Genomic DNA, 16,880 nt, shown 5'->3' on the forward strand with positions numbered 1-16,880 from the left:
AAGTTGGATATGTGTGACAATTAACCACTTCAACTATGCGCTTTCTACTCTTTACTCAACGTGCCGCGCCAAATGGAGCGAATGATTATCAGTACACATCTGCTGTGACACTCGAACTATATCAGCAATCACTTCAGCATCTTCTACCAACTGTACAATCCAAGAATATTGAAACAACAGTCCCCTGCGTGGTCCTACGCTGTCTCGAAATGATGAGCTCCTCTCCCCAGAACTAGTGTTGACATCTCGAAGGCTGTACCGCCCTGTTCCCGTCAGCAAGGATAAACAGTGTTGGAGGTCTGGGTCAATCCCTATGCTAGTGCTTCCATGGATTTATCACGTGCCGACATCGGCGAAGAACCCACGACCATTAAAATGCAAGACTGGATTAGGAAAGTTGTTAAATGCGGCCGGAGGGCTATTCAGAGCACAGCATCATATGACATGTACGCCAATTGCGCGGTATTCTTGTGTACGTTTGTCACAAATTTATTCATTAGCGATAGCCCAACAACGGGAAGCAGCTATGATGCTGGATGCGAAATTGTTATGAAATGAGCTGCGGATATGGGTTGAGCAGCGACAAGCTGAAATGAAGCCCCTTCTGTCATTTGGCGAAGAAAATAATACACTGTTCGCGACTAGTTTGTCTGGAAATGGGCCAGCAAGTTTTGTTCCTCCTTATTTGCTTCTAAGCACTGACAAGATTAGCATGTGTTTGGTTTCTGGAAATCAACTATATCACAGGGCATGTATTCTACTCATGCAAAACAAGCCTAACCATGCTTTGTCACGCGAAACAAATCTGCGCCGTTCTTTCAGCAACATGCACCAGTAATTCTCACTTTCGTCATCACACAAGTTAATTATAACCCAACTAACATTTAGTAGCGGATGTTGGAATAACGCATTACAGCCGCTTTGGGTCGCAGGATTGAGTCATCATACCGAGCATACGGCCACTTTCAAGATTCGGAAATGGCGGGGTGAAGATTTTAATGAGCTTTGGGGAATGGGGTAAGTCGATATACAGATACTGATATGTCGCTGTTTGTGCCGGACGGCGGAATTCGAGTTCATGTCTTTTATTCAGGAGTACGCGATTGCATACCGTGTACACTTAACCCAAAGTAATTCGCGGACATGAATTCGCTGATGTCCGTACCATGCCACACAACCTAGAGTAATCAAGAAACACTACAAGGACATGAGAAAGAATAATAATATATACAAAATAAATGACTCGTGGAGCAGTACTATTTGGCATCGAAATAATAGGTGCGAATAGGGATGCATCATACGCCTTTTTGTCGACACACAACATCTTTATGAGATCCATATGTACATAGCTCTGCAGCCAAATTTGCTGCATTAATATTATCGTGTCACCGTTCACTTAATACATGATCATGTGCTTCTGTTGCAAATGCGCGTGATTCGTTCTATCTATTTCTTTTCGTCGGCCCCTTCGTTACCGTCGACATGGAATATCTTCTTCATCGTCCGTTTCAAAAATCCGTCGTGATCAGCCGACTGGTCAGACTGTTTCGGTCCTTTTGGCGCGGTTTCATTTGTTGTGGATGACGACGAAGATGAAAATGACGAACTGAAGAGAAGTATGACAGTCAGAACCAAAACAATAAGCCGTCATAGAAATATTAAATACATTATATTTTTATATACACAAAAGGCCGTCTATATTGAAAGCTTTCTTTCCCAAATAATCCAATGACGCATGACACCCAATATGATATAGAAATACCGTAACCCAAAGCACTCTTGGGAACGGAATTACTGAAAATCAACTTCAACTCACTTGTCTCTATTCGTCTGAGTTCGTCTTGCACTCCGGTCATTAAATGCATCCGCTAGCATTTCCAAAAGTCTAGTTTGTTCAGTGTTCGTTGGTCTGTGATAAAGAAGTTAATACACATTTCTGAAAGATATTATAAATAAAGCATATACCTCAATGTATTAACTTTGAACGTGACCTTCATATCACCGTTCTGGTTGCGTTGTAGCATTGGCATACCCCTACCAGTCATGGTAACCGTCATGCCCGATTGTGTAGCCGGTGGTACCGTGAGGTCCGCCTCCCCACTGAGTGTCGGAATTCGAACTTTACCGCCGAGAGCAGCTGTGGTCATAGGAACCTCAGCAGTGTAGAAGACGTGAGGACCTTTTCGAGAGAACTCTGCATGCGGCTCAACTTTGACTCTGACATACAAATCACCCCGATGAATGCGGACGTTCTTGTCTGACTGAATCGGTGGTGCATCACCTTCACCCGACACTCGTAATCGCATCCCATCTTCAATCCCAGGTGGAATATCTACCGTTGTCGTGCGTCGAGTTTTCAATATACCCTCGCCGTGGCAAGTTGCGCAGGCCGACTTCGGATCGACGAAGACCCCCGTGCCACCACAAGTATTACAAGTTGTGCCAATAGCAAATCCACCATCAGTCATATGAACTTGGGTGCCGGTTCCACGACATTTAGGACACGTAGCGCGCTTATGGCCGGTCTTCAAGCCTGTCCCGCTGCAAGTGTGGCAGGCGACTAATGGGTTATAGCTGACATCCTTAGAAATACCCTTCGCTGCGTCCATAAAGGAGACAGAAACAAGCACCTACAAACAGTTAGTCTTCAATACACGGTAATTGTCATCCAAAGCCTACCTCAATATCGTCACCTTTAAATTCTTGGACTGTATCTCTTGATCTCCGACCTCGACCCCTAGCGCTACCGCCTGTAAACGCGCTAAACAAATCTTCCATGTCGAAAGCTTGACCGCCACCAAAGCCTGCAAATCCACTGAAATTACTGAACGGGTTGAATGGACCACCGCCAGCGTCTCCGGGACCGCCACCGGTAGCGCCAGCACCACCAAATGCCCCAGGTCCGAATGAGTCGAACTGGGATTTCTTCTCTGCGTTTGACAATATCTCATACGCATCCTGAATATCATGAAATTTCTTTTCGGCGCCATCTTCAGTATTAACATCTGGATGGTACTTCTTAGCTAGCGCATAATACGCCTTCTTGATCTCTTTGTCCGACGCATTCTTGCTAACTCCTAATGTTCCATAAGGATCAGTTCGCCCATTTAAGGACAGCAAAGATGAATGAAACGACCGCCGTGACTGAAAATACAGAGGTAACGAGTTACTTCGCTTTCTTTCTGAGTGGGGCTTTGGGCTAAAAGTTGGTCGAGCCGGACTTGCGCGTGTATTGCTCGTGGACGAAAACCGAGAGCTGGTGCACACCGAGTATGGACATGGTGTAAAGTGTACTTTCAATTGATTCCGCAGCACTGTTGTCGCCCTTGTAGATGCTACTGTGAAGGGCATCTCGCTGTCAATCTATAAGGTAGCTAAGCTACGGAAAGTAAATGCGACGATCGAGGAAAATAGCTTTATTCACAATTTGTCGACCAAAATTTATTCTCGCGAGCCTATTTCAACTTTCCCGAAGAAAAGTGGAACAGTGCAAGTTACCCGGGAAAGTCGGGGCCACCTTTCAAATATATTTTGACCCTTTACGCCATAATGACACTTTGGCTTTGGCTTTCTCGAAGTTTCTTCGGTTATTATGTGACCACAATCACGTGATCGTTGTGATCTGTGAGTCAGCGCAGCTTCCGCCAAAAGCCGTACTGTAATGCCCTAACCCACAGAAGCGCGACACCGGTTGGATTGAGTACGCGGTTCGACATCAAGTGGCACCTAACAAACACCATAAAACAAACACAATCGCGGTCAAGACGGTTTTGCCGAGGCTCAGCGGGGACTCGCTCTTGGACGTATCTGACACACGCTGGCTTCCGTGCCTCTCCTCTGATTATAAATATCTCCACCTGTCCTCGCTACGGTTCCCTGTCATCGTCCGATGCAAGGAACAGACCGGGAGTGCAAGGCAGAGGGTCCCACCGGTCCCAGTTGAGCGCCTTGTCGTCAAGGCGTCAAGATAAGCGCGGAGCCTGTGACAAACTCATAACGAACAATGTGCAGTTTTACCTCCGGGATTCTTGTTTTTCCCTGGAGGATTTCCCTACGCCCTTATCCGAATGGAAGTTCCTTTCTATAGATTCTCGTATAGATTCTCGTTAGGAAGTCTATACATATGCGAACACGGTACTCGCCCTTACATCATGCTCAAGTACTTCACTGAGTGCATGATGTCAAGCGGCAATTTTCTTGGGATGCTACAAGCCTGGCTGCAGAGTCCCTCATGGATATTAAGCTACTTCTTGGGGAGGCAAAAGACTCCCAAATGCTCCGCTTAATATTCGCAATCTAGGTTTTGTGGGTTCTTTGCTAAGCAGGTGGATTGCGTATGAAAATGGCGACCGATAATTCCATTACAGATATGAGCAATGTTACTGAACAATAACCTTCATATAGTACTGCACTATATTTTAGTTACAATCTACAGCTTTTGCTTCAAATTTCTGTCGGGCTCCAAGGCCATAAAGCCGCAACTCAACTGTAGGGGTGATATCATATACTGGAGGTATGTGCCATGCACATAGTCAATGCCACCCTAGGGTCTTGTCAACCAATTTCACAAAGGCGCGACAAACAACTATTACTATAGTATATGTACAATATTGCCTGTAGCATCAACTTATCCAATCTCAAACCGCGAGCCGTAGGTAAACACGTATGTAAACAATCCATCACATCAACAAATATAGATTCAACCATTGGTACTTTCGTATACGACATTGTACAAATGAGCGTTAATTCCAAGGGCCACGAAGCATGAGGGAGGTGCCTATGCGCCGGCCAGCAATCAAGTAAGCGTGACAATGCTCAAAGCTCATTCTGAAAGCAGAAAAAATGCTGAAAGCTTAGAGAGTAAACTTTCTGCAAACTCAAAACGAAAGCTCGATATCCCATAGTCTGCAACCTCATCCAATTCCTGAGGTAAAGAGTATCAAACCTGACAGCGCTGCACATGCCTCATGCTGTAGCATTTGATTTCTTGTCATCTTCTTCTAGCTTGCGGCGAGCACGCAGAATCATATCTTCCCGTTGTTTCCGTAGCATTGCTTGCCGCTCTTCCTTCGATTGACTCCACTTCGCCTTTTTCACTGCCCCGGTCGATGTACTTCCTGATTCTATTTCCGTAGATTCGTCCGACACTTCAATGCCATTATGAAGTCTTGCTTGAAGATTATATCGTTTAATTAGATCAGAATACGGACCCTTCGTAGCCGCAGGCGTAGATGCCGATGCCTGCGTCTGTGGTGTGTGTGGCTGCGCATTCGGAGGCTAACACAGCATTGTCAGGATATCGTATCAACGTCACCACGTTATAACATCTGGTGTAAACTTACGAATGGTAATCCGCCCTCAGCTAGAATGCGGTCAATCGTGAGTTCAACAGATCCTGTCCGGTCGAGATCATATCGTATTTGCTCGACAGTAAGAGTGGGTGCAATGCTTTGAACAACTTCTATCATCCCCTGAGTAATTGGCCGTCTTCTTCGGTACGTAGTACTAGCTCCAGTGATGGCTTGCGAAGACGATGTCCCCGTGTCAGTAGCAGCCGTGGACGACGATGGCGGTGCTGATGGGATCACGAACCACCGTATTAATAAGAAGCCTATGACTATGCAGGCAATAAAAGTCGTCGTCGCACTATCGCTCGCCATATCTATAACTAATAAAATAAAGCAGCGATTGTATCGACAACGAATGATATGACACGGAGATCTTTGAACAAGTACGGGACTCGCTTTCCGTAGTCTCTTGGCCTGAAAACAGATATGAGCAGTTCGAAGGCGGGCAGCGCGCCACGAACTCAAATTGCGGCACAGCCCTTACCCTTATAGAGTTGATCGACCGTTGATTATCTTCATTGTCCACTTATTATTATTTTAATTTATATTCTTGTTATTTGTGGATATCCTCTAAATCACCACCTCTATTCAACAAATATCTTTGTAGGCAAGCATACGCAACAGGTAAACTGTTATTGTTATACAACAAACATCTAATTCTGAGGAGAGGCACTAACGATATACCACCTAAATTACATAACAGACACGACAGACGTGCCTTCCTGGAAACGAGTTCTGAACACCCGGTTGGCATTGGAGAAAAATCCTTCTTTCAAACTGACGACTATAAACTGGGACCTAGATTTGTTAGCAACTACTCACCACACGACAAATGATCGTACCCTTTGAATCTGGTCTTAATCAATCGACCAATATTCTGCGTATGACTCAAATCAAGAGCAGCGTCGACCTCATCGAGAATATACATAGGAGCCGGCTTGAACTGCAGAAGCGCCATTATCAAAGAAAGAGCCACTAGAGACCTTTGGCCGCCGCTAAGCTCTGTGAGACTTTCCTTCCAGATTTTGCCAAGGCACACTTTGATGTCGAGACCTTGTGTAACATCTTTGCCTTCTGATGGCTCTAGCTTTGCGAAACTGCCGGGTAGCATATCGGCAAATATTTGGCCGAAATCACTGCAATATATTAGAGATGGTTCTGAAGTATAGGTTATAGCAGAGGCACTTACACATCCACTTTCTGCCACGTGTTTATGAGAGCCTCCTTTTTGTATTGATCTAAACTCTGGATCGTTTCCTCAATCTTTCGCTTATCCTTTGCAACAGTCTTCAGCATATTACGCAAAGCAATTTCCTTCTTCTCGACGGTGTCAATCATGTTCATTACTTTGCCGTTTACAGTCTTCTTCATCTCGTGAAACCTGTCAGACAATTGCTTCATGGTTGCCTTGCATTCTTGGATATTGTATCCAGAGTAATCGTATGGACTTCCTTGTCGGCCGAATAAGCTGATGTAATCATTAGAAACGTCTTCCATTTCAGTGAAGGTAGAGACAGCTCACTCTTTGTCCTCTTCAACCCAAGAACACTGACTCAACAGTTCCCCGAGTCGCTGATGTGCATGTCGTCGGTCATCCTTCATCTTCTCAAGAGTATGGTTAATCTTTTGAGAGGTAAGACCAAGGTCCTCGATTTTCTGTGCCTTCACCCTCCTGGTGTCTTCAAGAGCTCCTAGCTCGTGGTCAAAACCTATCATCTTCGCTTTCTCCCGCTCGACAGTATCAGAGGTTTCGGTGTAATGACGCTAAACTCTGTTAGAACAGCCGCCAGGATGAACGTCGCCGATTTGTACCTTAGTAGACTCCAGTTTCTCCGTAATATTCGCAATTTCGGCATTCAGCTCCTTCCATGATTGCTTCGCCTCCTCGAATGCTTGGTTGGCGAGTATGATATCATTTTCGAGTTGATCTACTGATAGTAGCGAGAATCCAAATACCATGAGCCACGTACAATACTTACCCTTTTCTAACTGAGCCGATTGGAACTGTTTCTGAACAGTTTTCATAACTTGGGACGCTTTATCCGCCTGTCCTTTTAATGCAGCACATTTTTTCTGAACAAGCGTTAGACTGTTATGACAACGTTATTTGAACTCAGTACGTACTTTCAATGCTTCCAGCTTCGAGCCTTTGTCAGATTTGAACTCGGCCATGTCTTTCTCAATGTTGCGAACGTCATTTTCTGCATTTGCTTGGATCTCCTGAGCTTGCTTTATTTCTTGGTGAAGCTGTTCAATACTTTGAGCAGCAGTGTCGATCTCATTGATAATCTAGCTTCAGTTAGCATACTTCTTGCTCGTACACGCGGCTACGTACAGCCGAGCAAGAATTATTAGCAATTTGTTGTTCCATCAGTGCAACCTCATGTTGCTTAAGGTCCAACTGTTGACTTAGTGACATTCCCTCTGCGATCTTAGCTTTCTCAATGGACATAATATCTCGCAGCTGTCTAAGGGCTGCTACCTCTTGATTTCTCTGTACCATTAGCTGGTTCAATTCCTGAACAGTGATCAAGACACCACTAGATTTGGGAGCACTGCCACCGGAAAGAGTTCCATTTGGATCGTACAAATCTCCCTGTCGCGTTACGCTTTTCATCCGAACGCGAGAATCAAACGTCACGCGCTTGGCTGTATCAGCGTCGGCGCAGATTAATGTCGAGCCGAACACATAGTCCATAGCTCTGGAAACTTCTTCGTCATATCCCACCAGTGAGAGCGCAAGGTCGACTTTTCCGGGTGCTAGGCTTTTGGCTGCACCAATCCTCTCTGCAGATGCTGTAAATGCGGCTATCTTGTTGAGAGGAATGATGGTGACTCGTTTCGAAAGGTTGCCCTTTTCAAGAAGCTGAATTCCAGTCACCTCGGTATCGACAACAACGTTATACAGTCTACCACCAGCACATATCTCGAGAGCAACTGCTGCAGCAAATCTATCCTTTTCTATTGAGAAAAGCTGCGCAACCAGACCTTTCACCTTGCTTCGATCGAAATTGGGAACTGGGTCTGTATAGGTAAACTCCATATTGGCGACTTGTCTTTTCAGATTATCAATACTTGCCGTCAACTCGCGGACTTTTTTTTCACTTGTCGCCTCCTGCTGTTTCATGACTTCGTGGACCACAGGATCAAAATTCATTGATGATAGAGCTGCCTGCAGGGAACCACATTCTGATTTTAGCTTCTCTAACTTGTCAAACAGACCCTGGTTCTGGTGTCGTGCCGTGCGAGCGCGAGGCTCAAGCTCCTTCAGTCGGTTTTGGAGATGAGCGATCTGAAGTTTCAATTGCTCCTGCTTCGTCTTTGACTGACTGGCACATGCTCTAGCTTCTTCCAACTGGTCCATGAAGCCGTTCTTTTGACCTTCCTTGGACGCTACTCCGGTTTGCAGCGTCTCTAGCAGTTCTTCCGTTTTGGCTGTTTCCCCGCAAATAGCATCGTACGCTTCCTTCGCAGAATGGAATGACTCTTGCGATGCTCGAAATTCCTCGGTTTTAGTCTCGAGCTGCATTTGAAGCTGCAGCAAAATTTAGCTATCATAGCACAAATTGGGTTCTCCACTCACCTCTGAGATATTTTCTTGAATCTTTGTTCCTTTTTGTTCCTCCTCTGCAATATTATTTGTCTTGAGTTCCAATAATGTATGTAGACGCACAATTTCGTGTGACAAGTCCTTAAGGCCCTGCTGGAGTTTCTGATACTCTTTTCCTTTTTGGAGCTCCTTCGCACGTAGAGCTGTAATTCGAGCTAAGTCCTCCTCGATAATGGTCATCTCTCCCTTCGTCTTGTTGATCTGGACTCCAACATCATTCATCTCGTTAGTCTTGCTGGCTATCATTTGCTCGAAGCTACTTAATTGCTCCTAATTTATTATGATCAGTATTTCAGATGTTCTATGTTGAACTGAAATGATGGCATGTACATTATACTTTACGTAGTCATGAGAAACTACCACTTTGGTTAGCCGCTCTAGGTCGGACTGAGTCTGCTGCAATTCCAGGAAGGCCCTTTTTTCCGCTCTTAATTTATCAAGTTTAGGTTCAATTTCTTCTCGTAGGAGTTCATTGATTTCCTCAAACTTCTTATCCTTCTTCGCCATAGTTTTCAAAGCTTTGTCTCGTCGTTCCTCAAACATGCGCGTTCCAGATGCTTCCTCAATCATTGCAAGGATCTCCATCGGTTTCATATTCAGAACCTTAGTAATGCGGCCTTGCATAATCATGAAATTAGGATTGTTGATGTTGAGCTGGATCGATTGGAAAAGGTTCTGGACGGTTTGTTGCTGCGCGCGATGACCATTAATGAGATACTTGCTGGTACCACCAAGTACAATCTGATTGGATTAGTACAAGCCTCTAAAATATATTATATGATGTAATATGCACTTGTCTGGTGACGCTGATTTGAGGGCATGCCTCGAATCCGATCGGGCTCGTCGCAGAGTCTTGATTGTCAAATACAATCGAAACACTAGCCTTCGTAACGCCAGCTTGGCCACGCTTATATATCAAATCCTGAAGATTCTGAGCCCTCACAGTGCTCATTGTTGTGATGCCCAGCACAAAGCATATTGCATCGAGTATATTAGACTTTCCCGAACCATTCAGGCCAGTGATACAATTAAACTGCTCATCCCAATTGCTGATCACCGTACGCGTAGCATAGGACTTGAAGCCGTCAATAATCAGCTCTTCAAGCTTCATCGTATGTCAAACAAGTTGTCGCTAAGAATCGAGTGGGGTGATGCAGTGAGTTGTTGCTTGGGATAAACTTTGAAGCTGCGGACGCGTGTTAGTGTTTGGGAAGTCGTTGCTGCGGTAACGAATTATTCTCTGATCTTAGGTTTACCCGCCTTTGAAGCGGAGTGACGGCTTAATTTGGTGCGTGCTTGAAATAGATGTGTCTGGTTAGGGTACAGCTTGTTATTCTCAAACCGTGATAAAGTTGGGGTACAAGCCCCTTTAGCAGAGATACAACGTACGTTTGTCATATCACCTCTCGCAAACTCCGAAGTCCCAACGTGTTGCAGCCTCGACTTCTCAACGCTGGAAAAATTCGTGAGGGTTTACCAGGAATTTGTTTCCCAAGAACTTTTGAGCAATCATCAACCCAACCGTATATTATTTATGGCTGTAATTCTATAATCTCCGCAGCGCTTGATACTAGTTACTATTGGAAGGACTTCGCAAAAATCTTCTTTAGTAGCTGATCTTATCTCGACTGTCGGTTTGGATTGTGTTCATTGTCAAAGGTATGAACGGCATGACGCTAACACCGGATTATAATCTAAAACTTCTCCTAACCTGTTTCTTAATTTTTTTAGCTGTATTGGATGTATGGCGGCGGTGACGTTGTTGCAACACCGGCTTTTATGATCTAGCAATGGCAGCGGTTTTCGCATTCGATGAGCCTGAAATGGACGCTGACTTTCGTTCTCGCCCTAGAACCAAGTCAATTTCCTCTATCGGGTCCAGGGATGAGGCTTGGGTTCCTCCAAGCTACAACGGGGCTGAAGTGGCGACTACTGTGAACGGATATCCTAATGGAGTCCAAAAAAATATCAGCAGTATTATCGAGGATGATGAAGCAATTGCAGATATCACCGATGGTTTGGCTAATCTTGGAAGTACTTTGAAGAATAATCAATTTAGAGATGAGGAGCTCATGGGCACTTCGTATCAGATTGATATTGCGGAATATGTTGCAGAAGACAGCGAGAAGAAGCGTCGTCTCCGGCCTTCAGATTTCGAACCTATTAAAGTTCTCGGCAAGGGCGCGTATGGGCTTGTCCTTCTAGTCCGGGAGAGGGCCACTGGGCGGCTTTATGCACAGAAGCAGTTGAAGAAGGCTTCTATGACTGTTCATAAAAAGACTGTCGAGCAAACTAAGACGGAGCGCGCGATCTTGGAGTCTATTAGACATCCATTCATCGTTAAGCTATTTTATGCCTTGCAGGACCAGCGCAAATTGTACTTAATCTTAGAGTATGCGCAGGGAGGAGAGCTATTTTCCCATTTAGCAATGGAAAAGATGCTGTCAGAGGATACTGTCTCATTCTACGCTGCTGAACTAGTTTTAGCATTGTCGCATTTGCATAGTGTTGTTGGGGTCGTTTACCGTGACCTGAAGCCGGAGAACTGCCTCCTGGATTCCCAAGGCCATCTCGTGCTCACTGACTTTGGACTTAGTAAAGTGGCCAACGATGGTGGCACTTGCAAAACATTTCTGGGCACTCCCGAGTATATGGCTCCTGAGATACTGCTTGGAAAGCCATATGATTTCGCCGTGGATTGGTGGTCTCTGGGGGCATTGTGCTATGATTTGCTCACTGGCGCTCCGCCATTTACGGGAAATAACTATAAACGCATTGTTGAGAAAATTCAGAAGACTAAGCTGGTGTTACCTTACTATCTGACAGCCGAGGCTAAGGATCTATTGACTCGTTTGTTGCGGAAGGAGCCCAAGAAACGACTTGGCAGTAACATCCCTGATGATCTCAAGGCCATCCGGAAGCATCGCTTTTTTAGAAAGGTGAACTGGACAAAACTTGAGGCGCGAGATCCGAGCATTATCCCCCCGATTGTTCCAGTTATTACGGATCCCATTCTCGCTGAGAACTTCGCCGACGAGTTCACTAGCCTTGCCATTAGTCCTCCTGGCGTTGAAATTCCCGGCGTGGGATCCACGTCCAGCACTATCGATGACGTTATGCTTTTTGAAAATTTTACGTTTACGGCCAGCAATAGTTTTATTGAGAACGCTATGAGAACGGCATAGCAATTTTTTAATATTAGTTGTTACATATCCGTTGATTAGTCTCGTTTCCGGGTGATCTGTTAGATAGAATTGTTCAGGAGTATGGTTTCTTTTTCCAATTAATGATTTCGTTCGGGTCAAATCGGCGCTAGTGGTCATCTGTCATTGGGCATAGAGTTGAATGACGATTGGTTTAATTAGGGCATAGACAAAAATATGGTTTACTTACTTCGATCAAGAAGATCAGATAGATGCGTAAAGATTTTATACTAAGTAGTCCAATTGGAATTATACCAATACTAACTTGCTCACCTCATACACTCTCTTAATCATTTGATAACGCCTTAGGCAGTAATGCTCATGGATATACAGCACATCAATCTTGCCAATTTAATTAACACAACCAATTTATTCCCGTTTGTAACGCCAGTGTGTACTACCAAATCGTTTTACTAAGGATTCACCAACGACTCTGGATCAGTTGACAGGGAAGTGCAGCTTAAATGCGTTATCTAGAAACTGTCAGATCCTACAGCTAATGATATAAAGAAGCTTAGATACCATACTTTGATTCTTTGTGGAATACAGAAAGCCGGCAATCATCTCGGTGTCCCTCACCGGAAAAGATGAGAAATGACGTTTTATATTGCCCGCAAGTTCGTCCTTAGATATCCGAGTGCGATGCTTGTAAGAATATGTCTTTTTTCCAACAGGCCCATTCAGCAAAGTTCCTGCATTCGAGATCGAAGACGGTACAGGAAGTTTGTATGATGCCTTGTACTTGCGCAGAGACTCAATAGGGAACGTCTCGAATTCAAGCTAGTCAAATCATCAGCAAAATAAATTTACTCAAGACTTGACAAGTATCTCCTTACCAGATCAACGAAAATATTAGGATCTTCTGTCTGAGGAATTCCGGGTTTATTGACAGCGCTGCTGATTGAGGAGATAGTACCGGTAGTAGTCACAGCAGTGGCATTACCAGCGCCACGTTTTCCGCTCGAAGAAGCTTGTTGTGACGAAGCTCCTGATCGAGATGAGGAGGAATGAGTCGCTGGACCTGTCATTGCTACAAAATGGCCGTGATGTTCTAATTAACTCAGATCGGCGGTAGGTTATTGTAATGGCGGGAAGACTAAGTCGAAGGCTCAAGTGCCGATGTCGTGCGGCTGAGAATGCCCGAAGCTGAAATTCTACGCGCTAAAGTGTGGCTCGAGAATCACGCCTTTGCAAACCTCACCGACTCGGGAGTCGGGAGTCTGGGAGCTATTGTGGGGTGAGTATAGCATATACTATGACGACGCCCGCACGATGAATGTTCAACCTTGCGAATTGACTACGTCGCTCATGCCCATACATCACTTATGATAATTGATATTTGATATATCACGGCATAGCGGATTATTGTATCAACCGAGGAGCATATGAGCTATTTCGATCCAATGGCTTATGTAATCTTGCAGGTAAATCAAGTTATTGTTTAATGCGAAACTGTAAGTTGAAGACTCCGAGGGTCTGTGAAAACTTGTCAGGCTGACAATCCACCAAGTACACAATTCAAGAATTCAACTGCCGAGTACTCCAGGCACCGAAAAAAAAGGGAATAAATTCATTCATATTCTAAAGATATGTACAAAAAGTTGCGGCGTTGCCACCATCTTACTGCTGTCGCCCAGTTCCAGAAGCAAGAATCTTAGCAATGCTAGAATATCTGAGTAGTATTAGGAATCCGCTGCGATTAGTCAAAAATAGAGAACTCACTCTTCCATAGTAATCACAATACCATTTCGGTCCATTGCTTCCTTCACTATGCTTCATTTAGTTCCAGTACTGGGGGTAAGTCCGTGTACAAAAACTTACAGCCAACCATTGCCTCCTGGATTTCCTTGTCCCTGAACATTTTCAAAATGCTCCATGTAGTCGGCTGTGCGCCGCCCGAAGAGACATATCCCTTTTCCTTGACAAGCATCATCACGTTGGCGACACATTGCATGACCTAGTAACGAGCTAAATTAGTCGGCAACGTCGAGAAACCAATCGATCCTATCGGTGCTTATCGGTGCTCACCTCTTCGTTGGAAGACAGCTTCCGCATTACACTCGAATTGAGCATAGCGTCCGATATTTGCGAGTCATTAGGAGTAGCGTAATGTCGAACGAATGGAGCAGTATGAGGTGTGGAATAAACTATGGCCGATCGAACGAGGGAACCAGGTAGTCTAGACGATGACATGGCCCGGGAATACCGGAAAAATATCGTCGACGACGATCGAATGTAGTTTGATGGAGACATACTCAAGCCGGTGTAGATTACGATTAATTTGTACCGAGAGACAAATTCACGCCTTTCAACTGTGAGCTGCCCTTGCGTTGGGAGTTCTTGAGGGTTTCCTTATGCAGTAGCCGTCTTTCCAATTCACCTATGCCAGATCGAGCTCTTCAGCTATAGTAAACCGACATTATTACGCATATTCATTTGAGATACAGCTTTAAGAGCGACTCATTTTTTTTTGGCAGGAAATGTATACGTGCAGTAATGCTCGAATAAAGACTGGGGGATCCGAATGGGCACGCGGAAACTCAATTTCGGTAGCGTCATACAACTAACTTATCGGAATTCCTCCCATTTCCAGATTTCAGCCACAGATAATATCTCACAGATCTACAACAGGCATATAATCTGGAATGTGACCATGTCCCGGAACGTGAGAATTCTCAAGCTCTCGAGATTGCCTTGGACGGGGCTACCCTCATTCTCTTTATGTCGTTACTCGTCGACCGCAGTGGATCCTCATGTTGCCCTGCCATTAACCGGATTCAGAGTTGTTGATCTTACAAGAGTTTTGGCTGGCCCGTATGCGACACAAATATTGGCGGACCTGGGGTACGTTTTATTTGGTTTTGATAGACTGTAACCAATACACATGGTAATTTATCTGATACAGCGCGGAGGTTATTAAAGTGGAGCATGTCACGAGAGGAGACGACACCCGCCATTGGGGTCCGCCTTTCGCAAAGTCGCTCACTGACCCCGATTCTCGTGGAGAGAGTGCGTACTTTCTGTCCGTATGTTCCTGCTACATAACTAAAGGTCATCTTTACTAATCCGCATTGCTGCAAGGTTAACCGGTACGAAGCCACTTGGGATCATGTAGTTTCGAGTAGCAAATATTGACTGGTGACACTAGGAACAAAAAGTCCCTGGGACTGAATTTCAAAGAGAAGCGCGGACAGGATATTTTAAAATCTTTGATTGGAACTAGTGACGTGGTTATCGAGAATTACTTACCAGGGACGCTAGCCAAGTATGATCTCGGATACGAGCAATTGAAAAATGATAGGATTATATATGCCAGCATAACGGGCTATGGGCAAACAGGACCGTACAGGTGAGTTAAAGTTTACGTGTCAAAACGTCGACTATTCTTACCTACCGGAAGGAACCGCGCCGGATACGACGTTATGGTTGAAGCAGAAATGGGTCTGATGCATATTACCGGAGAAGCCGATGGAGCGCCAGTAAAAGTAGGAGTTGCTGTTACAGGTATGCGATCGGGTTGCTTATTGATTTTTACGCATGTCGTAATTATTTTCCAGATGTCACTACAGGACTTTATGCCGCTAACTCCATCATGGCGGCTATAATTTCACGCAGCCGAACAGGGTTAGGGCAGTATATCGATATTGCACTGTCCGACTGCCAGGTGTGTATATATGGATCAGCTAGACCTACCTGAGTGAATAGATAACTAAATTGTGAGACAGGTAGCCTCATTGGCCAACATTGCGTCTTCATGCTTAATATCGGGAGAGCCCGATGCCGGCAGATTGGGAACGTCGCATGCTAGCATATGCCCATATCAGGCATTCCCAACTAAAGACGGTAGCATCATGATCGGCGCCGCCAACGATCGTCTCTATGGACTCATGTGCCAGCTGCTGAATAAAGAAGAATGGATAGTAGAGGAGAGATTTACAACTAACGCGTTGCGCGTTAAACATCGAAGTGATCTTGTATCCATGATTGTCGAAGAGACTCGGCAAAAAACTACAGCGGTAAGAGCGATCCATCTTTCGATCCTTGCAATCCCGTACGATTCGTACTAACATTGTCTAGGAGTGGCTTGAATTATTCGAAGGCAGCGGAATCCCGTATGCAGCCATTAATGACATCCAAGCGACGCTAAACCATCCTCACGTGATTGCTCGGAATATGATTGCCGTTGTCGAGCATCCCACGTGTGGACCATTGAAATTGGTAAATACTCCGATTAAGTATTCAGCTGCCAAGCCAACTATTCGAGAGGCGCCGCCGACTTTGGGCCAGCACACAGATGAGATTCTTAAGAAATTAGGCTATACTGGGAAGGAAATCGATATTCTACGTGTTGAACAAGTCGTTGGGTAATAAATAGCTCATGAGAATAAGTTACATAATTTTGAAGATTTGGATGGTTAATTATCGTATGTAATATCCGGAGAATCCCAACTCCGCAAAAGTTTCGGAGAGTGCGGTTACAACCGTAACTCCCAAACATTATTAGTTTTCACCACAACTGCATCCCGTCTGGTGGCTATTTACGGCTTATGCCGTCCCGAGAGTATTGCTCAGACAGCCAATTGATCTCCACTCCGTAAAAGGTAAATCAAAGGTACTTTGCCTTACTTTTGCTATAGTGGTAAGCGCTCATGTTAGACTCTTTACTGTAAAACTATGGCCTAAATCTAACGTTGCCGACTCTAGTGACGTAAACAATTG

At 44.9% G+C, this 16,880-nt stretch overlaps 6 protein-coding genes across 6 annotated transcripts; 2 read left to right on the forward strand and 4 right to left on the reverse strand.

The window, feature by feature from the left end:
• Window positions 1-1,812: 1,812 nt before the first annotated feature.
• Window positions 1,813-3,351, reverse strand: V1513DRAFT_377019 (uncharacterized protein; the record flags this gene model as incomplete). Its single annotated transcript, XM_066894942.1, has 3 exons — window positions 1,813-1,909; window positions 1,966-2,630; window positions 2,680-3,351. The coding sequence occupies 3 exons, from the start codon at window positions 3,349-3,351 to the stop codon at window positions 1,813-1,815; spliced, it is 1,434 nt and encodes a 477-aa protein (XP_066754514.1).
• A 1,299-nt stretch (window positions 3,352-4,650) lies between these two features.
• On the reverse strand, window positions 4,651-5,849 carry V1513DRAFT_329017 (uncharacterized protein). The gene is made up of 2 exons (XM_066894698.1): window positions 5,343-5,849; window positions 4,651-5,277 (listed from the first exon to the last, which is right to left on the reverse strand). Exons 1-2 carry the CDS (start codon window positions 5,658-5,660, stop codon window positions 4,966-4,968), a joined length of 630 nt encoding a protein of 209 aa, XP_066754515.1. The 5' UTR covers window positions 5,661-5,849; the 3' UTR covers window positions 4,651-4,965.
• Window positions 5,850-5,896: 47 nt separating this feature from the next.
• Window positions 5,897-10,141, reverse strand: V1513DRAFT_412713 (RecF/RecN/SMC). The gene is made up of 11 exons (XM_066895759.1): window positions 9,752-10,141; window positions 9,289-9,699; window positions 8,932-9,228; window positions 7,684-8,883; window positions 7,473-7,637; window positions 7,328-7,421; window positions 7,161-7,276; window positions 6,871-7,112; window positions 6,538-6,816; window positions 6,191-6,484; window positions 5,897-6,146 (listed from the first exon to the last, which is right to left on the reverse strand). The coding sequence occupies exons 1-11, from the start codon at window positions 10,067-10,069 to the stop codon at window positions 6,041-6,043; spliced, it is 3,522 nt and encodes a 1,173-aa protein (XP_066754516.1). The 5' UTR covers window positions 10,070-10,141; the 3' UTR covers window positions 5,897-6,040.
• A 253-nt stretch (window positions 10,142-10,394) lies between these two features.
• Window positions 10,395-12,432, forward strand: V1513DRAFT_441846 (kinase-like domain-containing protein). Its single transcript, XM_066897579.1, has 2 exons — window positions 10,395-10,617; window positions 10,690-12,432. Exon 2 carries the CDS (start codon window positions 10,749-10,751, stop codon window positions 12,141-12,143), a length of 1,395 nt encoding a protein of 464 aa, XP_066754517.1. The 5' UTR covers window positions 10,395-10,617; window positions 10,690-10,748; the 3' UTR covers window positions 12,144-12,432.
• V1513DRAFT_441848 (uncharacterized protein) lies at window positions 12,376-13,281 on the reverse strand. The gene is made up of 3 exons (XM_066897580.1): window positions 12,998-13,281; window positions 12,689-12,941; window positions 12,376-12,634 (listed from the first exon to the last, which is right to left on the reverse strand). The coding sequence occupies exons 1-3, from the start codon at window positions 13,187-13,189 to the stop codon at window positions 12,600-12,602; spliced, it is 480 nt and encodes a 159-aa protein (XP_066754518.1). The 5' UTR covers window positions 13,190-13,281; the 3' UTR covers window positions 12,376-12,599.
• A 1,533-nt stretch (window positions 13,282-14,814) lies between these two features.
• On the forward strand, window positions 14,815-16,529 carry V1513DRAFT_424382 (CoA-transferase family III domain-containing protein; the record flags this gene model as incomplete). The annotated part of the gene is made up of 8 exons (XM_066896079.1): window positions 14,815-15,005; window positions 15,067-15,187; window positions 15,243-15,250; window positions 15,310-15,510; window positions 15,562-15,665; window positions 15,719-15,825; window positions 15,887-16,177; window positions 16,239-16,529. 8 exons carry the CDS (start codon window positions 14,815-14,817, stop codon window positions 16,527-16,529), a joined length of 1,314 nt encoding a protein of 437 aa, XP_066754519.1.
• Window positions 16,530-16,880: the final 351 nt, after the last annotated feature.

This window comes from Lipomyces chichibuensis, assembly GCF_038497645.1.
Source record: "Lipomyces chichibuensis strain CBS 12929 unplaced genomic scaffold V1513scaffold_9, whole genome shotgun sequence".
NCBI lineage: Eukaryota > Fungi > Ascomycota > Lipomycetes > Lipomycetales > Lipomycetaceae > Lipomyces > Lipomyces chichibuensis.